General features: G+C 36.7%; 1 protein-coding gene across 2 annotated transcripts; it reads left to right on the forward strand.

Moving 5' to 3' along the window:
• The first annotated feature begins 3,389 nt into the window (after positions 1 to 3,389).
• LOC110448895 (forkhead box protein J1-B-like) lies at positions 3,390 to 8,695 on the forward strand. Of its 2 annotated transcripts, none has more exons than XM_021495383.1 (3): positions 3,390 to 3,714; positions 4,742 to 5,369; positions 5,806 to 8,695. In XM_021495383.1, exons 2-3 carry the CDS (start codon positions 4,845 to 4,847, stop codon positions 6,637 to 6,639), a joined length of 1,359 nt encoding a protein of 452 aa, XP_021351058.1. In that variant the 5' UTR covers positions 3,390 to 3,714; positions 4,742 to 4,844; the 3' UTR covers positions 6,640 to 8,695. The 2 variants fall into 2 exon arrangements, with proteins under 2 accessions (XP_021351058.1, XP_021351059.1); XM_021495384.1 differs by lacking the exon at positions 3,390 to 3,714 and adding an exon at positions 3,894 to 4,113.
• The last annotated feature ends 3,094 nt before the right edge of the window (positions 8,696 to 11,789 follow it).

Here is an 11,789-nt window from a genome sequence, read left to right on the forward strand (position 1 = left end):
ACCACTAGGAGACACCCCCCTGTGACGTCATCGATCGGTACCCCCCTGCCGAAGGGGGGTGCCAGGGGGGTGGTAAGGATTATATAGGCGGAGGGACTGTGCTAAAACCCTTACTAATTGATTATTATTTCTTTATTTCCTCCAAGTTGAAGAGTTACAAAAATGTACAGTGTAGTCAAAATACAAATCACATATTATTAATTGATACTTAAATACACATAAATACATCAGTTAACTACAGAGATGAAGAGAGAAGTTAATGAATCTTGAATTAGTTTAGTAAATACAGAAAGAATGGTCTCGTTAAGAGCAAATCATACAAATAATTAGAATGCCTGGGAATCCTGAGGTTTCCAAGGGTTGGGGAAAGCCAACCAGCAAGGTCCTCTCAGGGTTACCCACACATAAACACACACAAAATAAGAGAAAAAATAGCAATTAGGTAGATATTGCTATTGTACGTACATTTGTACGTGTTATTTCATTATTAACGCTGATACAACAGCAACATGTTGTCAATAAAAATAGCACTATGCAGTACAAAGGTTACATAAAATGCGCTTAATATATGGTGAAGGCTACCCCCAAGTAATACATGAATTAAATCATAATCAGACAAAGCAATGTTCGGGTTCGGGTCTATTATCACCAACGTGTTTTCAGATATGACGCTGATTATAAAAATGTCATGATTCCATTTAAAACTACACCATTTTATCTGGACTTCCGTTATCTACCGTGCATCGTGCCCAACCATGTGTTTGGTTTTTCTCTGTGCAGACGGACTGGTAGAAACGGAAATACCAGAAAGCACGGAACGAACAGGAGGAAGGTTGTATAGGGATGTGATGAACATTTGAACATGCAGAAAGTTGTGAACAGCCCGTTTGCATGGAGAAAAAAACAACCACATGGTCCGATATGCTTTTTTATACTATCTGTTGATAGATCATATATTTTCTTTATATTCTTTAACTCAACTTTCAAAACAATTCAAAATCCGTTTGTATTGTGCTTTCATAGATTTTGAGAAAGCGTTCGACAGTGTCTGGAGAATAGGGTTGTGGAACAAATTAATAACAAATAATGTAGATGGAAATATTTTTTTAAAGTTATTGTTAATATGTACAATGGAATTAAGGCTAAAGTCATGAAAGATGGAACATTCTCCAATATCTTCACCTGTAATTCCGGGGTTAGGCAGGGTGAAAATCTTTCCCCATTTTTATTTTCATAGTATCTAAATGACCTTGAAATGTTTTTAGAATCTAATGATTGTACAGGTCTATAAAATTTGGCGGGAAAACTTGAGAATGAGTTACACATATATATATCTTAAGTTGAATGTAATGTTGATGACACTATTTTGTTAGCAGATACCCCAGAAGATTTACAAAAACAACTTAATGTGTTTTATGATTATTCAAAATTGTGGCATCTTAAAGTAAATATCGATAAAACAAAAGTGATGATATTTGGTAGAGGGAGAGTACCCCAAAATATACGTTTTACTTATAACAGAAATGAAGTAGAAATTTACTCAAAATGGTTTCACGCAGTTAAATATTAGACAATTATATGATAAGGGCCCTAGAGCAATGTATGGTGCTATTGCTAAATGCAGAGAGCATAATCTATCAATTGACTGTAAATTAGATATTTTCGATAAAGCTATCATCAAGCCTGTCATGTTGTATGGTTGTGAAGTCTGGGGTTTTTGTGATAACAAACTTTTAGAACGTTTACATTTGAAATTTTGCAAACATATTCTTCAGGTGAAAACATCGACACCCAATTTCATGATTTATGGGGAATAAGGAAGATTTCCTCTGAGTATAATTATCAAAGTTCGAATGATTGGATTTTGGGCCAAATTGTTAGAACCTTAAATAATAAAATGTATAAAATTATTATAAACTTTTTTTTTTAAATACTCAATGGTCGAATTGTATTAAAAATATCCTTGATGAATGTAATTTAAAACATATATTTGAAATTCAAGAGTTCCAAAGTACCCAATGGTTGAAAAATACAGTTTTCCATACACTCAAAGATAAATTCATTAATAATTGGAGAAGCGATGTATTCAAAGGGACTTATTACAGAATTTTTAAAAATGACTTAGTATTAGAAAAATACCNAAAGGGACTAATTACAGAATTTTTAAAAATGACTTAGTATTAGAAAAATACCTGCTAGATCTCCCTCCAAGACTAGCAAATGTTTATTGTAAATTTAGAATGTGTAATGTTAAATTTCCGATTGAATGTGGTAGATGGAATAACATTCCTAGAGAAGATAGAAAATGTATTTTTTGTGACCTAAATGAAATTGGGGACGAATATCATTTGTTTAATTGTAATGACCACCAGATACTGCAAAACAGAAGATAATTTATGTCGAGATATCATTTTGAAAGTCCTAGTACTTTCAAGTTTAATACATTATTCAATTATGTTAATAATGAAGAATTAATTTCACTTATAAAATTCCTTAAGCACATAATTGAGCGAATTAACACTGGCCATTAACACCATGATTTATATGTAAACTGTACTATATATAGGTTTATAATTCTCTACACTGTAACCAGTTTGCGAGAATAAAACTTGTCATTGTTGCTTTGGAGGCAGATACCATATGTCATACATTAATAATGATGAGGATGTATGTATCATAATTGCAGACTATTACCCCCCCCCCCCCCTTCTCTCTGTCTCTGTCTTATAATTTCAATTTATAAATTAAAGCATTTAAAAATAAAATAGCGTATATATATGAACATTTATTTCAATATAGTCTGCCTTCTTGTACTATTGTAAATATATGTTCGTAATTTGCTGGGAAAGGGCTTACTATAAGTTTACTCTTTCGCTGTCTTGATTGTATTTCATGACTTATTTATAATGTCCAACCGGTTGCGCATAAAATGATAAAAATCCATTATTTACACATTGATAAGTTGTGGCGGTATAATAACTTGTGCCCAATCCATTTGCTTGGCAATAACATATGTTTAAACTAAACATCGAAACGTTACCCAAATGACACATCGCAGGGGGAAAAAACTCGCGCCCTTTTATAATAATATTGCATTGATGTAAATAAACAGACCAGAAGTACTTGTTATGTGTGTCTTGGATCCCGACTACAAAGCTTTGAAAAACAACACCCAAACAATGCCTTCATATGTAAATTTTCTTGGATTGACCCATTTACGAAAGTGATGGCCCAATCAGTATTATGATTAATGGCTTCGGCAAGGTTCAATCGACCAATCAAATAAAATGATAGATCGCAGCAGAACGTGTTTACTCCCGCTACCATAGCCGAATACACAACAGTGCTGAGAACCAATCAAAAGCGAGGTAATATTTACAAGCGTTTACCATGTTGCTACGATGTTTTGATTCATCAATCGAGTGCACAGGTAAAGTCCTCATTCTGCAATGTGTATTGCCCGGGTACAGTAGCAGGTATCGGGGTGGAGGAAAGCTAGAAAACAATGGATATCTCTAATTAGGCAAATTGTGGATGTATGCAGTTTTACAAACTTGCAGTAGAATCGGCTCTATTCATCTATGATAAGATTTAGCGGTTCTCCGACAAACAAGCTTGGACCTATCACCTTGATCATAAAGCACAGGTGAAAAAGGTATAGCGGGAGACAGCTAGTCGTGAGCAGTTTTTACCGGAGCTCAAAGTAACCCACAGGTAAGTTTTGATTGTCCAATTATTCTTTCAAAGAGTCTAGATTGTAAAGGTAATTTTGACCATTCTTTCCGAAATATGAAAGTTTATACCACCCCGTTATAGTTTTACACCTGTCATTAGGCGGTTACCGGTATTTAATACCACGTGTCATCAAGCCTATAAATAGAGGTAAACATACAGGTAGATGACCATTCATATGTTAATGCCATAGGTTGACGCTCTTTTCTAAGCATGTTCGGTCGCATTATCGGTTGTCCAAACTTGCTCTCGAGGTGACATTCCCAGTAATATCAGAGCTGTATGTCCATGCTTCAGTCACAGGAGGTCATACCAATAGGCCAGTCAGTATTTTTTTTGTAATTGGAGTAGGCCTTACTGGAAACCGAACTTATAAAAAAGGTAAGATAGTAAAAAGCAGGATAATTTATTCAGCATATTATTTTTCATATGATTTGGATTTTTAATATTTTTGGTGATTCACATTTTAAATATTTTTTTGTTTATTTTTCTTAATTTACAACAATTCGAGTGGAATAAAAGGTGATTGAGTTAGCAAAAAATATTTTTATATAAAATTCTAAGATTAAATAGACATATTACATGTCAGCTTTAGCACAACATATTTTTTCCAAGGTTGATCTTCGGAAAGAAAGACTAGATTTTGTCTTGCCTTTATCATGCTATATTCATATATGGTCTGGGTTAAACAAACATTATTTTATTCAATTTCATTAAAATCCATTCACAGTTGTCAACATACAAACAAGCTTAGAACTTTTATAAATTGATGCAGGTGTTATAAAATAATATGCAAGTTCAATATGAAGTGTTTATCATATTTTGATAAGCATATCACCTTTTATTATTCAAGGTCATAACCTAAAGTAAATATTCAAAAAGTTCAATCAAAAGTTTAATCTTTGGCTATAGTGTCCAAATAAAACATGTTGCAAATCTATTTGGTGTGAAATGGTAATTTTTATTTGCTTATAAACAAATATTTCATTATTGTATTATTATTTTGCAGGTATTTAACCTACAATTGCTGTAAGCAAAGTTACACCCCCACCGCCAAGACGAAGTTCCCACAAGCATACACAGTCCAGCGGCAGCAGCAGCTGACTGCCAAGATGCCGGCCAACAAGCGAGACACACTGGCCGTCAAGTTCAGGCAGAACTGGATGAACAAGTACCCACTTGACACCTGCAGCAATGGGGGACTCAATCTGGATGACAGCCTTACCAGTCTCAACTGGCTACAGAACCTAAACATCATGAAGATCACAACACCAACCCCACCGCCAAGTCCTGGTCCCGCCCCCATATTGATGGCAGAGAGCAGCAACAACAGCAACAATTTCAAAAATCTAAAAGTAAACCCCAATGCTGTGCTCAATGTCTCCTGTGCCCCTCCACAGTGCAAGCTAGAGACCAAGTTTCACCTGGCAGACCCCACCCCAGGCACGCCCACCTCCCTTGGTGGGGACACAATCGACTACAAGACTAACCCTTATGTAAAGCCACCATACTCCTATGCCACACTCATTTGCATGGCCATGAAAGAAACCAAGAAAAGCAAAATCACATTGTCAGCAATTTACAACTGGATCACAGACAACTTTATGTACTACAGATTAGCAGACCCAAGTTGGCAGGTAAGCTTTCTGAATTGCAAAGGATACCTGTCTTTGTTTTAAAGACAATGGACTCCTAAACCTACCCAACAGCCCACTCAGCTGGAGTTATGCATTTGAATTATAAGATATGTGACATGGCCTTTAATCTTATGGTTGACCCACCTTTAAGAATTGAATCAGGTACAGATCTATGTTCATGTGCAACCATTCAAACAATAGTAAGCTAAAAGATAATCCTATGATCCACCTTAGTCCCTGTTCAGATTATAACACACAGTAAAATGTATTACAATGTTACTGGATGACAAGAAATACATTTAAAATCCTTAACATATTGCATTATCGATTCTCAAATTAAAAAAAAATACTTTTCGCCTTTTATGAAATTGATTTAGCTCTTCATATTTATCATCAATTCAGCTAATTGTTAATGGATAACATTATTCCTTTACAGAATTCTATCCGCCACAACTTGTCCTTGAACAAATGTTTCCAGAAAGTACCACGAAGAAAGGATGAGCCTGGAAAGGGTGGTTTCTGGAGAATCAACCCAGATTACAATGACATGATCGAAAATGGCATTTTCAAAAAACGAAGGAACAGTCGGGATGCTGCTTGTCCTCCTCCTCTTAAAAAAGTGAAGCGAGAGGATGACGACAGCATGTCTAGTTGCAACAGTCTCATCAACTTCAGTAAATTTTCCAAAAATGGTGGTCAAAATGGACTCAGTGTTCTGTTTCCTGGTCAGGAGGATGATTCACTGAAAGGAGATTTCAACTGGACCTCTATATTGAATCAAGATATTGAGATTGGCGGTGTACGGGTAAAAACGGAGGATTTATTAGACAACACAAGTGAGCAGGATCTCAGTCCGTCAGCAGCAATGAGTCCTCCCTCATCAGAGGCCAACTCGGACGATTTCAGTATAGAGGACTTGTTCGGTCAAGCTGACCTTAGTTCGGACGTTCCACTTGACTTTACTACAGAAAATCCCTTGGATCTTACAGTAACAGGACAACCTATCAAAGCTCCTCAGTGGTGGGAGGAGAGTTTTAACCTCAGTGATCACCAGGGGGCATTAAAAGCAGCAGCTGAAGCTAGTAGTGGCCTTCACACGCCCATCCACTCCACCCCCTCCCCAGTCACAATCAAGGACGATTTGGACGATGAGTTGGCACACCCATGGGCAGAGACGGGGGGTTTTGCGGACATCGGGGAGGCCTTTGATGTAGACAATTTATTTGACATTGGAAATATTCCTAGTCCCCGTGTCAACTATCAGGAATGACATTTAGATTAAACTTTAAACTGGCCAGATTTGGGACATTTTAGTGCATATTTGCCCACAGTCTCCTCATTATGGGAAAAATGGAGTAAATATGTCATGTAATAAATTCTTTGACCTGAGCAACCGAGTGTTGGTCAGGTCACACTGAGGCAGTTCTGTGATATACCTGTGTGTTTTACGAGTTGAGCGAGCTAGATATAATAACCTTGAAAAGGACTTTGTTGACACTGTGTGTTTGTAGCCTGCAAAGTGTGAACATTATTTAATTGATATTCTTTCATATTTTGAAAGGTCTTTATAAAAGATGGAACGAAAGCGTTTTCATTTTCAACTTACTGGTATGTACATCAAATGGAAATGAAAACTGCCTTTTCTGGGGGTAAGTTACTAGTAAATGGGGAAATGGTCAGTATTTTGGTGAAAAAGCTGTCATTCCAAGTAAAGAATATTCATCCGTTCTAGTGATTGAGCCATCCCAGGTACTTGGTGCTGTACATTCATAATGCATAATTGTTTCACACATGGTAGAGCGTAATGGGTGGTGAGGGAACTGAGTGTGAGAATGGATGGCTGTGTATTTATTGTACGTGTGGCAAGTGTGAAACGTGTGTACTCTGTCACCCCTCACGGTAGAATGCTTGTGTGTGGTAATTTATTTCTTTATCAATGCATCCAATACTATTTATTCACCTCTCACCTCTATAAGTGCTATATATGTGTAACACTGGTTTATATATATATGTGTTTGTTTTTGAAAGGTTATTCTCAAGTTTCATTGTAACAAAGTCATGTGTATATGGAAAAAATAAGTTAAAATTTTCAATGAAGAAATCGAAAAAAATAAAGATAATCAATAATATAAACTAAAACAAAAAACTTTTCTTTGCTAGTGTTTAGTGACAGGTGAATTTTTAGGTAATAATTACATCCATGTTGCCAGTATTATTGTTGTCAAACAGTATTGATTAGTTGTTACCTGTAATCATGATCTATAAATTGTATATGTGGAAAGTTATAATTCCGTCCCATTGTTATGTTAAATTTGCAAAATGAAGATATATTTGTTTACTTTTGGAAGTTAATTCTTTTCTGAATTCGTCCAATATGCCCTTATCAGGAATCCGTCCAAGTTTCTTTCCTTTGACAGGACAATTGTGATGAATTCATAATTTTTTGAAGAATATATTTTTAAGACATGTTTACATAAATTTGTGTACATTTTGAGTATGAAATACCTTTACAAATTTCATTCAGTCTAATTGTCTTGGTTTACCCTAGCAGACCATAATGAACTACCCCATGTCACATCCATTTTGGAGTATGGGAGTGGACAAGGTTGCAATAGACTGGGTTTTGATTGACTGATAAAAAGAAATTGATTACACTGCCAGTCTTCATAAATAATATTGTAAAATGTGTGTGACATATTTTGAGTCAAAGAGGAGTAATAAGTCCCTCGTGTACATACATGTATATTTATAACGTTCGTGAACTTAATCTGGTGTGGACACCTACTTCATTGATCAGCTGTGATAATTGCTGTTGCACTCTCATTGTCCATCATTAGTCTCATGTTTGAAATATAGCTCTTGTCTGTGGTCTCAGGATGAAATAAGGGATGTATGAAAAAGTCGAACACAATAATATTAAGTTTCTTTTATTTTTTTCCAAAAGGTTTTTAGTTTTTATTTAAAACAGGTTTAAAGATTTTTTTAAAATCAAAATTTGAAAGTGAAATTGGTAATAAAATCAAAGTAGTCTGTACTATTTTTTACTCCCTATCTATACCACTGGTACCAGTCTGGACACCGTGTCCACTGTGGTACTTGGGGGGATTAGGTCATTAGTGTTACAGCCCTCTCCTAGACTAACAGACAAGAGGTTGCTGGACAGTCCAGAATACCCTCAGTATTCCAACATTACTCACTCATGTCACCTGTCATCATTCAGCCATCTGTGTTTACAAGTTGGTCGCTGCACTTCAGGGTTGTATTGAACTGTTCGTATTTATTGAAGAAGTGAACAAAAAATAAAAAAAAGTTTTGCAAAGACAATATAACATCTGTTTGTTGTTGATTCTACTTGGCAAGCATGAAATGGTGAAAAGAGAGATACTGTACCAGTCTTTGCACGATAAGTATTCTGCCACACTGTACAGGGATAAAAAAGATATGTTAACACATTTCAATGATGAACGAACATCATCACATATGGCAATATAATTTGAAAAATAAAACCTGGAACAATGTCAACTTTTGGTTCAAATAGACAGGAGTGATGTCTAGCAGAAAAACCCAGTACACTGTTCTACATTGATAAGTGTTGTACACAAAACCTTGCAGCATTGTAATATGGACTTTAAGCAATATAGCTTGGTGCCACATTATGACCTTGTATCAGAAGAATAGCTTGATGCCACATAATGACCTTGTATCAGAAGAATAGCTTGATGCCACATAATAATTTGCAGTATTTAAGCCTGGTGCAATATTATGACTTTGCAGCAGTATACAATTTTTTCATTGGTACTGGGGGAACAGTCAAATAATTGACCCTCGGTAGCAGGGAAGACCTAGGGAACTGTTGCCCAAGGCAGAAGGCCGAGCGCAACAGTTCCTTAGGTCTTCCCTGCTACCGAGGGTCAAGGATTTGACTGCTGCCTCAATACCAATGAAACAAATGATTTATTACCTGACTCTCTATTCAAGAAACTTCCTGAATTGCGAGTTAGGATAAATGACTGTATGGCAGGATAGAAGATTTAATTCTTTATTATTTAAAGTCAATGTAACAATTGAATTATCAATTTATAACAATTGTATTTATTGGAACGTTAACACTTTGGGTAGTAAAAAACATGTATTTAAATATGTCACATATCAAGAGATTCCATTTAATTCCAAATCTTGCTTAGAAATATCCTCAAATCTGCTGTTATTTGCAATTTTCACCAGACGACAAAAAACAAATCTGTATCAAAAATACGTCGATTGTTGCGCCCTGACATTATTTTACGGGTTTTCAGTCTTTTCCAGGGATTTTTTTTATTAAAACAGTCAAAAATACTTCATATACACTTGAATAGAGAGTCAGGTAATAATATGGCTTGCTACCACTAAAGACTTATCAGCAATATAGCTTGATGATGCAAAATGACTTTTGACGCATCATAGAATTGTGCCATAAAATAAATTTGCAGGAGCATAGCATTGTGCTATATAATCCCTTAGCATTGGTATAGCGTGCTGCCACATAATGACTGCTGAAGTATAGTCTGATGCAGCATAATAACCTTGTTGCAGTATAGCATTGTGACAAAAATGACTTTGTAACAACATAACTTGATGCCATAGGACTTTGCAACTCTTCAGCCTGGTGCCACATAATGACTTTGTAGCAGTTCAGCATTGTGCCAAATAATGACTTGCAGCAGTATAGTTGGGGCCATGAAGTGACTCTGCAGCAGTATAGTTGGGGCCATGAAGTGACTCTGCAGCAGTATAGTTGGGGCCATGAAGTGACTCTGCAGCAGTATAGTTGGGGCCATGAAGTGACTCTGCAGCAGTATAGTTGGGGCCATGAAGTGACTCTGCAGCAGTATAGTTGGGGCCATGAAGTGACTCTGCAGCAGTATAGTTGGGGCCATGAAGTGACTCTGCAGCAGTATAGTTGGGGCCATGAAGTGACTCTGCAGCAGTATAGTTGGGGCCATGAAGTGACTCTGCAGCAGTATAGTTGGGGCCATGAAGTGACTCTGCAGCAGTATAGTTGGGGCCATGAAGTGACTCTGCAGCAGTATAGTTGGGGCCATGAAGTGACTCTGCAGCAGTATAGTTGGGGCCATGAAGTGACTCTGCAGCAGTATAGTTGGGGCCATGAAGTGACTCTGCAGCAGTATAGTTGGGGCCATGAAGTGACTCTGCAGCAGTATAGTTGGGGCCATGAAGTGACTCTGCAGCAGTATAGTTGGGGCCATGAAGTGACTCTGCAGCAGTATAGTTGGGGCCATGAAGTGACTCTGCAGCAGTATAGTTGGGGCCATGAAGTGACTCTGCAGCAGTATAGTTGGGGCCATGAAGTGACTCTGCAGCAGTATAGTTGGGGCCATGAAGTGACTCTGCAGCAGTATAGTTGGGGCCATGAAGTGACTCTGCAGCGGTATAGTCGGGGCCATGAAGTGACTCTGCAGCAGTATAGTTGGGGCCATGAAGTGACTCTGCAGCAGTATTACTTTGGCCGTATAATTTCCTTGTAGCAGCAGGACATGGTGCCACATCACCATCCAAGGTACCTGAGTGACTCCATGAAATTTAAATATCTGATATGCATGCAGTACCTTTATCAATACAAACATTCAAAAGAAACGTGCATTTAAATGAGAAAGAAAAAGGATGGGCCCCCTAAATGAGGATTGAAGTTCAGCCTGAGTTAAGTACTAAGTACTTGCAGTGAGGTATAACACATAGGATATTGATTATCATAGGTGGGTGTTGATCAGGTAAGAAGGCTATCATAGGTCACATTGTTATACTTATGGTAATAAATACACATAATCCTATTTACACTTATAACAGTTTATGTTCTACCCACAATGGACGGTACTCGATAAACATCTACAAGTTTACATCTGTATGGTCTGTTAGACATTGCAATAAAGGAACACATGCCAAGACCTGCTTCAAGTCTTAATTACTAGTCAGTAAATAATAAAAAGGTATATATGTGTGTATATATATGACCCATATACACTAAATATATGATACATATGTGGGACATGTTTTGTAAATCGTACAGGATAAAGCGGGTCTATGTCCTGTTATTCAGATTTCTATTCAATGGACAAACTGGTGTGTGAAAATTGATCTACTGGTATTGTACTAGACCAACACAAAAGTGCAGATATATTTCACTCAGTGTAATAGATCATGCCAAAATGGTAATAGCTAGTCCACCATCTTGCAATCAGTAGCTATAGATAATCTTGTAAATGTTTAGTTTGTTACAACAGCTAGATCTCCCTATACAATATCCTGTAAACATAAATGTTTAGTTTGCTACAACAGCTGGATCTCCCTATACAATATCCTGTAAACATAAATGTTTAGTTTGCTACAACAGCTAGATCTCCCTATACAATATCCTGTAAACAT

Source organism: Mizuhopecten yessoensis, unplaced genomic scaffold (assembly GCF_002113885.1).
Source record: "Mizuhopecten yessoensis strain PY_sf001 unplaced genomic scaffold, ASM211388v2 scaffold4373_2, whole genome shotgun sequence".
NCBI lineage: Eukaryota > Metazoa > Mollusca > Bivalvia > Pectinida > Pectinidae > Mizuhopecten > Mizuhopecten yessoensis.